Genomic DNA, 15772 nt, shown 5'->3' with positions numbered 1-15772 from the left:
AAATTCTGTATTCCGGTCTTCCATGGAATTGTTTCACGTGGCTTTTCTCTATTTACTGCGTGGTTTTATGTACAATCCCTTGATAGAAACATTGTACTGGTAAAGGGCACCTCAAAGTGACACTGATGTGAAAATAAAAATAATGAATTTTATGAGTAGTACAGATAATGAATAGTACATTAGTGGCAAAGGAAATAGTCTCATTTTTATTTTCAGTTATGAAGCTTTGTTTAGAACATTGCATCATTCTGTCATATTTGCAGTTTAGAAACCACACTTTTTATTTTAAACTATAACACAAAGCAGAAATGACCCTTTGAACTTTCCTGCAGTAAAACCTTATCTTAAGCTGTCTCTCACTGTTTCTTGGCTGTTTACGCTCTTCAGAAAACAGAACTGTATTCCACCCAGTGGGTCTAATAGCTCAGAGATGCTCTTTTTCGTAGATAACTGAAGTGTTTTAACTCTTCCTGTACTGGAAACAATACGAGACTCATATCTGTGCTACTAATGTTCTATTTTTTAGCTGTACCACACATATAATTCATTATCTCATAAGATTATTTTCACTTCAGGTTTGCTTTAAGAAATCTTATTTCAGCAAAAACATTTTTTTCACCCTTTTAAATCTGTTATTTTAATATAAAGCAAAACAACTGCATAAACTGCCTGTGTATGGCCAGCAGTGGAGCCTCTGTAAGGTTGTTATTTCCAGGGCTTTGGAGTCGGAGGCATTCTGGGTACTGGAGTCAGTCAGTGGTTTCATAAACTGAGGAGTTGGAATCGGAAGATTTTTGTACCGACGCCACACCCCTGGTTATTTCTGTCTGTGTGGGGGAGATTTACCCTTTGCTTCCTGTCGTGTGGTAAAAGCAGATGACAAACCCACAGTGGATGTCGGAGTGAGACGTATATTTGAGAATGCAGATGACATCCATGCTGGAAACATAAGGTCAGTCTTGTCACTCTGAGCTAATGTTCATTGTAGTATAAATGGGTGGAGCTTGGAAAACTCATTTCAAGTGGAACTGAAAACTACAAAAATAACAGTGTTACACTTACCTGGTTTTCCAATTGAAGCAGGCACACCATCCATCAAGTTTCCCGGGGTGCTTGGTGAAGTGGCATAGGCAATGCCACACTCAAATCAGTCCACAAATCTCACCAGCACACCACCAGTTAAAGCACACCGTTTATTGTGCCAGTTTCCACAGTATTCCAACAATTGTTTCGGGGGCCTCGCAGGGTCCCGGGGACCCTGCGAGGCCCCCGAAACAATTGTTGGAATACTGTGGAAACTGGCACAATAAACGGTGTGCTTTAACTGGTGGTGTGCTGGTGAGATTTGTGGACTTACTTACCTGGGGCTTCTGCCAGCCCCTAGCAGCCTTCTTGTCCCGCACTGGTCCTCCACGATCCTCCAATCTCCCGCCGCTAGCTAGTTTTGTTACCCTCGATGCAGCAACTATGCCTGCATGCCGCGGGCCTTGAGTATCTTTCTTCGCATTCCCACCAGCAATAGCGCAGGATGCTATTGCGGGCGAGAATGCGAACAAAGATATGTGTGGCTCGGGTGCGCAATCGCTGTTGCCATCGACTTACAAGTCAATGGTAACCAAAGTAGTTGGCGGCGGGAGAACAGAGGATCGTGGAGGACCAGCATGGGACAGGAAGGCTGCAAGGTGCTGGCAGAAGCCCCAGGTAAGTGAAACACTTATTTTTGTAGTTTTCAGTTCCGTTTTAATTGCAATCTCAGACACATTAGGGGACATCTTAAAGGGCAACTGTTGCGAGAGGTATGTGGACACTGCCATATTTAATTTCCTTTTAAACAATACCAGTTGCCTGGCTACCCTGCTGACCCTCTGCCTCTAATACTTTTAGCCATACACCCGGAACAAGTATGCAGCAGATCAGGTGTTTGACATTATTGTCAGATCTAACCTGATTAGCCGCATGCTTATTTCAGGTGTGATTCACACGCTGCTGCAGCCAAATAAATCAGCAGGGCTGCCTGGGAACTGGTATTATTTAATAGGAACTAAATATGGCAGCCTCCATATCCCTCTCACTACAGTTGTCCCTTAACACAGTTGCACTGCAATAATAAGTTTATGCAACACTTAACAACTGAAGTGAGAGGACTGTGGAAGCTGCCATATTTATTTCCTTTTAAAAGGGGTCTGAAATGAAAACAGATACTTACCTAAGGAGAGGGACTGCTCAGGGTCCTATCCTATAGAGCAGGGGTCGGGAACCTATGGCTCGCGAGCCATATATGGCTCTTTTGAACTCCGCATATGGCTCTCTGGCTCGCTAAAACACGTGTGACGGAGCGGCCAGAGAGACTTTGTTTACTTTTAAATTCAGTGTGCGCCGCCGCCTCCTCCTGCCCCCCGGGCTTCATTTACATATCCACCTCCCGCCTTCCCTCACATGCGTGCTGAGCGCCGCCTCCTCCACCCGCCGCGGCCAGCGTACTGTAGCTCCGCCCCCATGGTGACGTGGCATGCAGGGACTGGAGGCCGGAGTGAGTTGTGGCCAGTGATTGTCAGCCGAGCCCGCGCTGTGGAACTCCGGTGAAGCTGACTAGAAGCTGGTGAGTGTTAGCATTATTAAGCCTGCCACCCAGCGCCTCACCTGTTTCCCCCCACCCAGCCACCCTCCAAGCGCTATTAGCTGCCTGTCCAGCACCTCACATGTTTCCCCACCCACTCACCAAGCAATATCACCTACCTACCCAGCACCTCACCTGTTTCCCACCCACCAAGCAATATCACCTACCCACCCAGCACCTCACCTGTTTCCCCCCACCACCCACCAAGCAATATCACCTACCCACCCAGCACCTCACCTGTTTCCCCCCACCACCCACCCAGCACCTCACCTGTTTCCACCCACCAAGCAATATCGCCTACCCACCCAGCACCTCACCTGTTTCCCCCACCACCACCCACCATGCAATATCACCTACCAAGCCAGCACCTCAGCTGTTTCCCCCATCCACCCACCAAGCAATATCAGCTGCCTATCCAGCACCTCACCTGTTTCCCCCATCTACCCACCAAGCAATATCACCTACCCACCCAGCACCTCACCTGTTTCCACCCCACCACCCACCAAGCAATATCATCTACCCACCCAGCACCTCACCTGTTTCCCCCCACCCACCAAGCAATATCAGCTGCCTGTCCAGCACCTCACCTGTTTCCCCCACCCACCCTCCAAGCAATATCACCTACCCACCCAGCACTTCACCTGTTTCCCCCCACCCACCCTCCAAGCAATATCACCTACCTACCCAGCACTTCACCTGTTTTCCCCCACCCACTCACCATGCAATATCACCTACCAACCCAGCACATCAGCTGTTTCCCCCACCCACCAAGCAATATCACCTACCCACCCAGCACCTCACCTGTTTACCCCCCACCACGCAATATCACCTACCCACCCTGCACACTGCCAACCCAGCACCTCACTACCCCCCCCAGCAAGAAATATTACCTACCCACCCAGCACCTCACCATCCTCCTCCCCCCCCCAACAAGCAATATCACCTGCCCACCCAGCACCTTGACCTACCTCTCCACACCCTAACCTGCCGCTCTCATTTTCTGGTGAATGCTGCCCACATTGCGATTATTTTCTGGTCACTGCTGCCCACTTTACGATTATTTTATGGTGAAATGCTCCCCACTTTATGATTATTTTATGGCGAAATGCTGCCCACTTTACGATTATTTTATGGTGAAATGCTGCCCACTTTATGATTAATTTCTGGTAAAGTGCTGCCCACTTTACAATTAATTTCTGGTAAAATGCTGCCCACTTTACGATTAATTTCTGGTGAAACATTGCTGCATTAGGTAAACAATAAGTCTCTGAATTCTTTTTAATAATGTTGTTATGCAGTTGCTAATCGTTAGCAACAGCATAACGTTATTAAAAAGAATTCAGAAACTTATTGCACTTTAAACTGTTGGTTTTGCATAAAATGCACACATTTCCTTGTATTTAGTTATTGTATGGCTCTCACGGAATTACATTTTAAAATATGTCGTGTTTATGGCTCTCTCAGCCAAAAAGGTTCCCTACCCCTGCTATAGAGCCTTCCCATTCTCCCCCCCGGTCCCTGGGTTCCCCTGCAGGCTCTCATTAGCAGTGGACTGCTCTCTTCTGCTTTGGCAGTCTTTGGAAGCACCTCAGGTTCCCGAAGATGGTTGCTCTGCACTGCGCATACACCCTCTCGCACACTCGCGCCTGCGCAGTACAGGGCCGCCTGTCTTAGGGAGGACTTGGGCTCCCGAAGACTTCCGAAGTCTCCCGCGGCGAGAGATTAATGGAGATGCTGTTTTTTGCTTTTAATATTGCTTCAGATTTACTTTAAACAATGCCAGTTGCCTGGCAGTCCTGCTGATCCTCTGCCTTTTAGCCATAGACCCTAAACAAGCATGCAGCAGATCAGGTGTTTCTGACATTATTGATCTGACAAGATTAGCTGCATACTTGTTTCTGGTGTGATTCACACTAGTGCAGCCAAAGAGATCAGAACTGCCAGGCTACTGGTATTTTTTAAAAGGAAATAAATATGGCAGCCTCCATATTCCTCTCACTTCAGTTGTCCTCCAAGAGGGCCCCCTAATGTCTGCCCCTCCCCCCCCCCCCAGGTGAAATGGGCATAAGGGTATCCATGTACCCCTTTACTTAAAGATAAAACAAAAATAAGACACCACACAGAAGAAAAACTTTATTCTAAATTAACTTGAAATAATTACCTTTGATTATATCACAGTAATCAGGGGAGTAGCAATAGGGGTTGCAAAGGTTGCGACTGCATTGGAGCCCTGAAGGGCCCTCCCTCAACTGCAGTATTACCTCTTCATTGGTCCTGTGCTCACAATAATCACTTCTATAGATACATTGAATAGTAGTAATCATTAAACTGGTCCCTATCCCCTTCGTGCACCTCTGACACTATTTGCCATAGTCAGCAAGGAGTAGCAATGATTGGCACAAGATGTAAGCGCTGGCAACCAACGGGGGTAACAGATTGAGTAACTGTGCCTCCAGATCAATCAGCCATACAAGAGAGCGGTAGGTAGAGATAAAGTATCCGGGCACCAGTCACAGCAAGGATGATGCTAAACAATCTTTAATCCATCCCCATCAAACTGACATACAGTGAATTGTGCAGGCCTAAATGTTGTTGCCTCTGAAGAAGCAGGTTATCCTGCGAAACGGCTGTAAGGCCTGCACAATTCACTGTATGTCAGTTTGATGGGGATGGATTAAAGATTGTTTAGCATCATCCTTTCTGTGACTGGTGCCCGGATACTTTATCTCTACCTACCGCTCACTATTTGCCATAGGCAAGTTTTGGTGCGCCATATCAATTGTTATGTATAGAGTGCCTGGGGGGGGGGGGGGATGGAGGGGGGTTGGGGGAAGATGGGGAATTGGGGCCAATGTGAAACTTTCATCGGTGCCCACAGCTCCTTAGCTACGCCACTGTGCTTGGCACTGTACATACCCTTGTCTATCTCATCATGTCACCTTGGTTGGAATCATCAGGCAAAGTTATAGGAAATCCGATTTACTTATCTGTGCCCTTTACCTGTGCCTGCGCAGTACGCGGCGGACAACGTGGGCTTGATTGACAGCGGTGCTTCACGCAGGCGCAGTAAGGACAACTTCGAGGTCGTCCTCTCCACCGTGTGGGGATCCCGGGTCGCCGGCTACGAACGGAGCTGTCAGCGAGGGACAGACAGTTGCAAGGGGCTGGAGGAAGCCACAGGAAAGTAAATCGGCTTTCCTATTCTTTGCCTGATGACTCCTTTAAGTGCTGATTGAGGCTCCCTTGATGTGCGTCCGCAGCCCTCACACTCCTTTAACCCTTTCTGGACCAGCACCCTCTGCCCCCTTAAAGGGACACTTAAGTCAAACAAAAAAAATGAGTTTTACTCACCTAGGGCTTCCAATGGCCCCCTGCAGCTGTCCGGTGCCCACGCTGTCTCCCTCCGATCCTCTTGGCCCCGCCAGCAGCCACTTCCTGTTTTGGTGACAGGAGCTGACAGGCTGGGGACGCAAGTGATTCTTGGCATTCCCAGACACATTAGCACCCTCTATGCTGCTATATGGTATATGATATATGCTATAGCAGCATAGATGGCGCTATTGTGGCAAGGAACGCGAAGAATCACTCGCGTCCCCAGCCTGTCAGCTCCTGTCACCGAAACAGGAAGTGGCTGCCGGCGGGGCCAGGAGGATCGGAGGGAGATGGCGAGGGCACCGGACAGCTGCAGGGGGTATTGGAAGCCCCAGGTGAGTAAAACTCAGTTTTTTCTGTTTGACTTAAGTGTCCCTTTAAGGACCAGAGGGTGCTGGTCCAGAAAAACCGCCGCTTCCCGACGAATCGCCGCAAGTTACCGTCGCTCACGCCGGACACGCCGCTCTTTTCCCGCCGCAGGCTGCTCTCTCTGCCATTGCTATGACGGCAGAGCGCTGTGCGCCGGTCAGGAGCCGCTTTCATTGGCTCCTGACCCTGTGAATGACAGGGCCAGGAGCCAATGAAAACGGCTCCTGCCCGGCTCACAGTGCTCTGCTGTCATAGAGGCGGCAGGGCATCACATTGCGGCGGGGGCAGAGCGGACCGAGCGGCGGGGACGCGCGGTCAATAGGATGTAGGGCTTACGTCCGGTCAGGACCGCTCTTTTGCATAGATAACAATGACGTTTCTTAAAGGGGAACTGAAGAGAGAGGTATATGGAGGTTGTCATGTTTATTTCCTTTTAATCAATACCAGTTGCCTGGCAGCCCTGCTGGTCTATTTCTCTGCAGTAGTATCTGATTAAAACCAGAAACAAGCATGCAGCTAGTCTTGTCAGATCAGACTTATAAGTCTGAACCACTGAAACACCTGATCTGCTGCATGCTTGTTCAGGGGCTATGGCTAATAGTATTAGAGGCAGAGGATCAGCAGGGCTGCCAGGCAACTGGTTTTGTCTAAAAGGAAATAAACATGGCAGCCTCCATATACCTCTCTCTTCAGTTCCCCTTTAACTCTTCCGGTACTGGAAACAATGTGAGACTCCTTTCTTTGCAACTAATGTTCTATTTCTTAGCTGTACTACACATACAAATCATTAGACCATAAGTTTATTTTCACTTCAGATTCTCTTAGAGGGAAACACTGCCTAATTACCGCCGGTATGTGGGTTCTAGAGGGAAACATGTAGATCCATATATCATATCATATGTAGTCATTCCTCAACCATGTATTCTCAAAAAAAAATAAAATACAAAATTGGCCTTCTGTGTCCATGAAGTTGGACAGCATTAGTCTAGGGAGTCAATACACAGACTTCTTCAAAGCAGAGGCATATCCCTAGCATCGGCCTCCAAAGATGTGAAGAATGCTGGACACACTTAGGTACATGAATACAGTGTACCAATGGGTGAAGAGCACCGGTCTCCCTGCCCCCTCGAACATCTCGGATGACGCGGAATAAACCTGCAACATGGCCGCAAGGTAAGAGAATCCTACCTGATCACTTCTATCACTGCACTGATGGTCTAGTGTACAGCTTTCCTTGGTGGTCTAGTGCCCCTCCCCTTGTACAGATTTCCCTGGTGGTCCAATGGTCCCTCTCCAATAGCTTTCCCTGATGGTCCAGTGGTCCCCCCTCCAATAGCTTTCCCTGGTGGTCCAGTGGCACACCTTCCAATAGCTTTCTCTGGTGGTCCAGTGGTCCCCCTCCAATAGCTTTCCCTGGTGGTCCAGTGGTCCCCGTCCAATAGCTTTCCATGGTGGTCTAGTCTCCCTCCAATAGCTTTCCTTGGTGGTCCAGTGGTCACCCTCCAATAGCTTTCCCTGGTGGTCCAGTGGTCATCCTTCCATAGCATTCACTGGTGGTCTAGTGTTTCTCACGCCTGCCTCCTTTCCATGGACTTCCCTGCTGGTCTAGTGGACCTCACCCCCACCTACTTTCCATGGACTTCCCTGCTGGTCTAGTGGACCTCACCCCCCCTGCCCCCTTTCCGTAGCTTTTCCTGCTAGTCTACCAATGTCCCCATCCCCTTCTTCCTCCATAGCTCTCCCTGATATCTAGCAGACCTTAACTTCCCTCCCATAGAATTCCCTAACGGTCTAGTAGTCCATGTATTGCACTTCCTGGAAGTCCCACTTCCATAGCTTTCCTTGGTGGCGTAGCGGTCCCCTTCCCCGTTCCATAGCCTTCTCTGGTGGTCTAGTGTCCATCCCTCTTTAACAGAATTCCTTGGTGGTCTAGTGGTCCCCCTTGCATAGCTTACCGATGGTTAGAGTAAGTGGCACAGTAGGGTGTAGGGGAAGGTAGCTGACATCATGGTGAGGGTAGGTGACTCAGTATGGTAACGGAGGGGGGGACCTGGCATGCCATGGTAAGGGTGGCACAGTATGGTGTAGGGGGGAGGATAGCTGGCACATCATGGGAAGGGTAGGTGGCACAGTATAGGGGGAGGATAGCTGTCACATCACTGGAAGAGTAGGTGGCACAGTATAGGGGGAGGATAGCTGGCACATCATGGGAAGAGTAGGTGGCACAGTATAGGAAGAGGATAGCTGGCACATCATGGGAATGGTAAGTGGCACAGTATAGTATAGGGGGAGGATAGCTGGCACATCATGGCAAGAGTAGGTGGCACAGTATAGTATAGGGGGGAGGATAGCTGGCACATCATGGGAAGGGTAGGTGGCACAGTATAGTATAGGGGAGGATAGCTGGCACATAGGAAGGGTAGGTGGCACAGTATAGTATAGGGGGAGGATAGCTGGCACATCATGGGAAGGGTAGGTGGCACGGTATAGTATAGGGGAGGATAGCTGGCACATCATGGGAAGGGTAGGTGGCACAGTATAGTATAGGGGAGGATAGCTGGCACATCATAGGAAGGGTAGGTGGCACAGTATAGTATAGGGGGAGGATAGCTGGCACATCATGGGAAGAGTAGGTGGCACAGTATAGTATAGGGGGAGGATAGCTGGCACATCATGGGAAGGGTAGGTGGCACAGTATAGTATAGGGGGAGGATATCTGGCACATCATAGGAAGGGTAGGTGGCACAGTATAGTATAGGGGGAGGATAGCTGGCACATCATGGGAAGGGTAGGTGGCACAGAAGAGTGTACAGGAAGGCTAGCTGGCAAGTCATGTGGAGGGTAGGTGGCGCAGTACGGTATCAGGGGGAATGTAGCTGGGAGGTCTTGGCGAGGATTGTACGTTGCAGGAGGTGGGTAGCTGGTAAATAAAGGGGAGGGTAGGTGGTACAGTATGCTATAGGCTGACGGAACTGTTTCATCATGGGGAGGGTAGGTGGCACAGTATAGTGTAGGGCGGAGGGTAGGTGGCACAGTATAGTGTAGGGCGGAGGGTAGGTGGCACAGTATAGTGTAGGGCAAAGGGTAGGTGGCACAGTATAGTGTAGGGCAGAGGGTAGTGGCACAGTATAGTGTAGGGGAGGGGAGGGGGTAAGTGGCACAGTATAGGATAACTTGCTCTGGAAGTCTAGTGTCCCCCTTCGCCCTTTCCTCCCTGGTGGTCTAGTGACCTTCCATTGCTCTCCCTGGTGGTCTAGATGTCCCCCCTTTCCATTGCTCTCCCTGGTGGTCTAGATGTCCCCCCTTTCCATTGCTCTCCCTGGTGGTCTAGATGTCCCCCCCTTTCCATTGCTCTCCCTGGTGGTCTAGATGTCCCCCCTTTCCATTGCTCTCCCTGGTGGTCTAGATGTCCCCCCTTTCCATTGCTCTCCCTGGTGGTCTAGATGTCCCCCCTTTCCATTGCTCTCCCTGGTGGTCTAGATGTCCCCCCTTTCCATTGCTCTCCCTGGTGGTCTAGATGTCCCCCCTTTCCATTGCTCTCCCTGGTGGTCTAGATGTCCCCCCTTTCCATTGCTCTCCCTGGTGGTCTAGATGTCCCCTCTTTCCATTGCTCTCCCTGGTGGTCTAGATGTCCCCCCTTTCCATTGCTCTCCCTGGTGGTCTAGATGTCGCCCCTTTCCATTGCTCTCCCCGGTGGTCTAGATATCCCCCCTTTCCATTGCTCTCCCTGGTGGTCTAGTGCCCCCCCCTTTCATTGCTCTCCCTCGTGGTCTAGTGGCCCCCCTTCCATTGCTCTCCCTGGTGGTCTAGTGGCCCCCCTTCCATTGCTCTCCCTGGTGGTCTAGTGGCCACTTTCCATTGCTCTGCCTGGTGGGTTTGTGGCCCCCTTTCTATTGCTCTCCCTGGTGGTCTAGTGGCTCCCCTTCCATTGCCCTCCCTGGTGGTCTAGTGGATCCCCTTCCATTTCCCTCCCTGGTGGTCTAGTGGCTCCCCTTCCATTGCCCTCCCTGGTGGTCTAGTGGCCCCCCTTTCATTGCGCTCCCTGGTGGGTTTCTGGCCCCCTTTCCATTGCTCTCCCTGGTGGTCTAGTGACCCACCTTCCATTGCTGTACCTGGTGGTCTAGTGACCCACCTTCCATTGCCCTCCCTGGTGGTCTAGTAACCCACCTTCCATTGCCCTCCCTGGCGGTCTAGGCATTTCTCTCACTGGTGATCTAGTGGCCCCCCCCTTCCATTGCCCTCCCTGGTGGTCTAGTAACCCCCTTCCATTGCTCCCTCTGTGCCCTCCCCTTAACCATACCAGAGATCGGCTGCAGATTGCCCAGCGATCCCGGCGTCTCTCAGGCCTCCACCCTCCTCTCCTCGTAGAAGCGGCGTCTCCCTTCTGCCTGCACCGGGAATGAACGCCTCTCCCCGGCAGCTGCGCTCTGTTCCTGCAGTGCGGCGGTCACGTGGTAGAGCGCAGGTCACGTGGGGGAGTGACGCGCTGGATGGCCGGTGCAGCCTGGAGAGGTGAGTTCAGTGCTGCGCTCCGCACGCTACTCTGCATGGGGGCCACACCTGTCTGCCTGTACCGGGGGGCTCCAATACTGAGGGGGGCGTGCTGTCTGTCTGTACCGGGGGGGCTCCAATGGCTGTCTGTGCTGTAAGGCCCGTGTGGCTCGCTATACTCGGGGGATAGCTATAGCAAAGGGGCACTTCTGTCTACCTGTACTGGGGGGAGGGGGCTCTGTCTACCTATACAGGGGGCCCTCTGTCTACTTATATTGGGGCCCCTGTACCTAGGCCCCTCTTTCTACTTATACTGGGGGGGGGGGGGGGGGGGCTCTGTCTCCCTATATTGCGGGGCCCCTGGCTACATACTTGGGGGCCCATGTGGCTTACTAAACTGAGGGGGCTACATATACTTTGGGAGGAGAGACAGCAGGAGAGAACAATATGTAATGTATACAGAGTTATGTGATGTAAGGAATATAAATATATATATTTTTACACTTCCACCTTCTCCCTGCTGTCACTACTACCTGCTCCCTGCTGTCATTGTTACCTGCCCCCTGCTGTCACTTCTACATGTCCATTGCTGTAACTTATACCTGCCTCCTCCTGTCAGTACTATCGGCTCCCTGCTGTTACTACTATCTGCTCCTTGCTGTCACTTCTACCTCCCCCCCCCCCCCCCCCTGCTGTCACTTCTACTTCCCCCCTGCTGTCACTTCTACTTCCCCCCTGCTGTCACTTCTACCTCCCCCCTGCTGTCACTTCTACCTCCCCCTTGCTGTCACTTCTACCTCCCCCTTGCTGTCACTTCTACCTCCCCCTTGCTGTCACTTCTACCTCCCCCCTGCTGTCACTTCTACCTCCCCCCTGCTGTCACTTCTACCTCCCCCTTGCTGTCACTTCTACCTCCCCCTTGCTGTCACTTCTACCTCCCCCTTGCTGTCACTTCTACCTCCCCCTTGCTGTCACTTCTACCTCCCCCTTGCTGTCACTTCTACCTCCCCCTTGCTGTCACTTCTACCTCCCCCCTGCTGTCACTTCTACCTCCCCCTTGCTGTCACTTCTACCTCCCCCTTGCTGTCACTTCTACCTCCCCCTTGCTGCCACTTCTACCTCCCCCTTGCTGCCACTTCTACCCCCCCCCCCCCTTGCTGCCACTTCTACCTTCCCCCTTGCTGCCACTTCTACCTTCCCCCTTGCTGCCACTTCTACCTTCCCCCTTGCTGCCACTTCTACCTTCCCCCTTGCTGCCACTTCTACCTCCCCCTTGCTGCCACTTCTACCTCCCCCCTGCTGTCGCTTCTACATGTCGATTGCTGTCACTTATACCTGCCTATTCCTGTCATTACTATCGGCTCCCTGCTGTCACTTTTACATGTCCCCCTGCTTTCACTACTGCCTGCCCCCTGCTGTTACTTCTACATGTTCCCCTGCTCTCACTTCTACATGCCCCCCTGCTGTTACTTCTACCTGCCCCCCTGCTGTCACTACTGCCTGCCCACTGCTTTCACTTCTACATGCTCCTTACTGTCATTTCTACATGTCCAATGCTGTAACTTATACCTCCCCCCTGCTGTCACTACTCCCTCCCCCCTGCTGTCACTTCTACATGTCCATTGCTGTCAATTCTACCTGCCCCCCTGCTGTCACTACTGCCTGCCCTCTGCTTTCACTTCTTCATGACCCTGTCACTTCTACCTGCCTCTTCCTGTCATTACTATCGGCTCCCTGTTGTCACTTCTACATGTCCCCCTGCTTTCACTACTGCCTGCCCCCTGCTGTCACTTCTACATGTTCCCCTGGTGTCACTTCTACATGTTCCCCTGCTGTCACTTCTACCTGCCCCCTTGCTGTCACTACTGCCTACCCTCTGCTTTCACTTCTACATGTCCATTGCTGTCACTTATACCTGCCCCCTGCTTTCACTACCACCTGCTGTCACATCTACATGACCCTTCCTGTCACTTATACCTCTCTCCTGCTGTCACTACCACTTGCTGTCACTACCACCTTCTCCCTGCTGTCGCTACTTCCTGTCCCCTGCTGTCACTTCTACATGCCCCCTGCTGTCACTACCACTTGCCCCCTGTTTTCACTTCTACCTGCCCATTGCTGTCACTTCTACATGCCCATTGCTGTGATTCATACCTGCCTCCTGCTGTCACTTCTACCTGCTCCCTGCTGTCACTACCACCTGCCCCCTGCTGTCACTACCACCTGCCCCCTGCTGTCACTTCTACCTGCCCCCTGCTGTCACTTCTACCTGCTCCCTGCTGTCACTACTGCCTGCCTCCTGCTGTTGCTTCTACCTGCTCCCTGCTGTCACTACCCCCTGCCCCCTCCTGTCACTACTGCATGCTCCCTGCTGTCACTACTGCATGCTCCCTGCTGTCACTACTGCCTGGCCCCCGCTGTTGCTTCTACCTGCTCCCTGCTGTCACTACTGCCTGCCCCCTGCTGTTGCTTCTACCTGCTCCCTGCTGTCACTACTGCCTGGCCCCCGCTGTTGCTTCTACCTGCTCCCTGCTGTCACTACTGCCTGCCCCCTGCTGTTGCTTCTACCTGCTCCCTGCTGTCACTACTGCCTGCCCCCTGCTGTGGCTTCTACATGCTCCCTGCTGTCACTACCCCCTGCCCCCTGCTGTCACTTTTACCTGCTCCCTGCTGTCACTTTTACCTGCTCCCTGCTCCCTGCTGTCACTACCCCCTGCCCCCTCCTGTCACTTCTACCTGCTCCCTGCTGTCACTACTGCCTGCCTCCTGCTGTCACTACTGCCTGCCTCCTGCTGTTGCTTCTACCTGCTCCCTGCTGTCACTACCCCCTGCCTCTCCTGTCACTTCTACCTGCTCCCTGCTGTCACTTCTACCTGCTCCCTGCTGTCACTTCAACCTGCCCCCTGCTGTCACTTCAACCTGCTGTCACTTCATCCTGCCCCTGCCCCCTGCTGTCACTTCAACCTGCCCCCTGCTGTCACTTCAACCTGCCCCCTGCTGTCACTTCAACCTGCCCCCTGCTGTTACTACCACCTGCCCCTCTGTTACCTCTTCTCCCTGCTGTCACTACCCCCTGCTGTCACTACTGCCTGTCCCTTGCTGTCACTACTACCTGCTCCCTGCTGTCAAAACTACCTGCATCCTATTGTCTCTGCCACTTGTCCCCAGTGTCTCCTCATTTCTGTCTTGCCCCCTGCTTTCTCTGCTATCTCTGCTATCTGCCTCATAATGTCTCTGCCACTTGTCCTCAGGTTCACCTCATTACTCTCTGACTTCCTCCACTACTACTACTATTACTACCTGCTTACAACTGTCACTTCTACCTGCTCCGTTACATCACTCTCACTTGTCCCCAGTGTCACCTCAATACTTTTTTACTTTCTGCCCCTAACCACCCCCCATTTCACTGCCACATGCTTCTTGTTGTCACTTTTACCTGCCCTGTTATGTCCCTAGTGTCACCTCATTACAATCTGCTGTCACTGCTACCTACCTGCACCCAGGTGTAACACCTCTACCTGCCACATTAAATCACTTCAATCTGGCCACAGTGTCACCAATCTCCCATTTGCCCTCTAGTTTCAGTTCAAGCTGTCCCCTACTCTTACTACCTATCATACCCTGCTGTCACAACTACCTGCTAGGGCCAGTGTCATGCCATTACTACCTGCCCCTTGCTGCCATTACTACCTGCCTTGTACTGTCGTTTGGCCACACTATTACCTCATTAGTAACTGCCACCTTCTGTCTGGCCATCCTCTGCCACCTGTACCTGCACTGCCACCTTCTGTCGTGGCCAAAAGTTTTGAGACTGTCAAAAATATTGGAAATGAGAACATTTGGTGCTTAAGTTTTTATAGTAGCAATTTGCATATACTCCAGAATGTTATGAAGAGTGTTCAGATGAATTTCATAGTCCTTCTTTGCCATGAAGATTAACTGTATCCCAAAAAAAAACCCTTTCCACTGCCTTTCATTGCTGCCATTAAAGGACCTGCTGAGATCATTTCAGTAATCGTCTTGTTAACTCAGGTGAGAATGTTGACGAGCACAAGGCTGGAGATCATTATGTTAGGCTGATTGGGTTTAGAATGGCAGACTTGACATGTTAAAAGGAGGGCGATGCTTGAAATCATTGATCTTCCATTGTTAACCATGGTGACCAGCAAAGAAACGCATGCAGCCATTATTGCGTTGCATAAAAATGGCTTTACAGGCAAGGATATTGTGGCTACTAAGATTGCACCTAAATCAACAATTTATAGGATCATCAAGAACTTCAAGGAAAAAGGTTCAATTGTTGTTAAGAAGGCTTCAGGGCATCCAAGAAAGTCCAGCAAGTCTCCTAAAGAGGATTCAGCTGCGGGATCGGAGTGCAACCAGTGCAGAGGTTGCTCATGAATGGCAGCAGACAGGTGTGAGCGCATCTGCATGCACAGTGAGGTGAAGAATTTTGGAAGATGGCCTGATGTCAAGAGGGGCAGCAAAGAAGCCACTTCTCTCCCCCCAAAAACATCAGGGACAGAATGATCTTCTACAGAAAGTATGGTGAATGGACTGCTGAGGACTGGTGCAAAGTCATATTCTCTGATTAAGCCCCTTTCCGATTGTTTAGGGCATCTAGAAAAAGGCTTGTCAGGAGAAGAAAAGGTGAGCGCTACCATCAGTCCTGTGTCATGCCGACAATAAAGCATTCTGAGTCCATTCATGTGTGGGGTTGCTTCTCATCCAAGGGATTGGGCTCACTTACCATTTTGCCAAACACAGCCATGAATAAACAATGGTACCAAAACACCCTCCAACAGCAACTTCTTCCAACAATCCAACAACAGTTTGGTGAAGAACAATGCATTTTACAGCACAATGGAGCAATGTGTCATAAGGTAAAAGCGATAACTAAGTGGCTCGGGGACTAAAACGTTG

The 15772-nt window shown here is 51.2% G+C and overlaps 1 protein-coding gene across 3 annotated transcripts in view; it reads left to right on the top strand.

The window, feature by feature from the left end:
• Positions 1-10833: 10833 nt before the first annotated feature.
• Positions 10834-15772, top strand: part of ZNF512B (zinc finger protein 512B) — a 64545-nt gene continuing 59606 nt past the window's right edge. For 2 of the 3 annotated variants that reach the window (XM_068262780.1, XM_068262779.1), the window contains exon 1: positions 10834-10870. In XM_068262780.1, coding sequence (XP_068118881.1) covers positions 10849-10870 — 22 coding nt within the window. In that variant the 5' untranslated portion in view covers positions 10834-10848. Of the gene's footprint in view, positions 10871-11297; positions 11323-15772 lie in introns of those variants that run through there. The other variant, XM_068262781.1, reaches the window with a different exon arrangement.

This window comes from Hyperolius riggenbachi, chromosome 12 (assembly GCF_040937935.1).
Source record: "Hyperolius riggenbachi isolate aHypRig1 chromosome 12, aHypRig1.pri, whole genome shotgun sequence".
NCBI classification, from domain to species: domain Eukaryota; kingdom Metazoa; phylum Chordata; class Amphibia; order Anura; family Hyperoliidae; genus Hyperolius; species Hyperolius riggenbachi.
The sequence above is the reverse complement of the archived record's forward strand: the minus strand, read 5'-3'. Positions and strand labels throughout refer to the sequence as shown.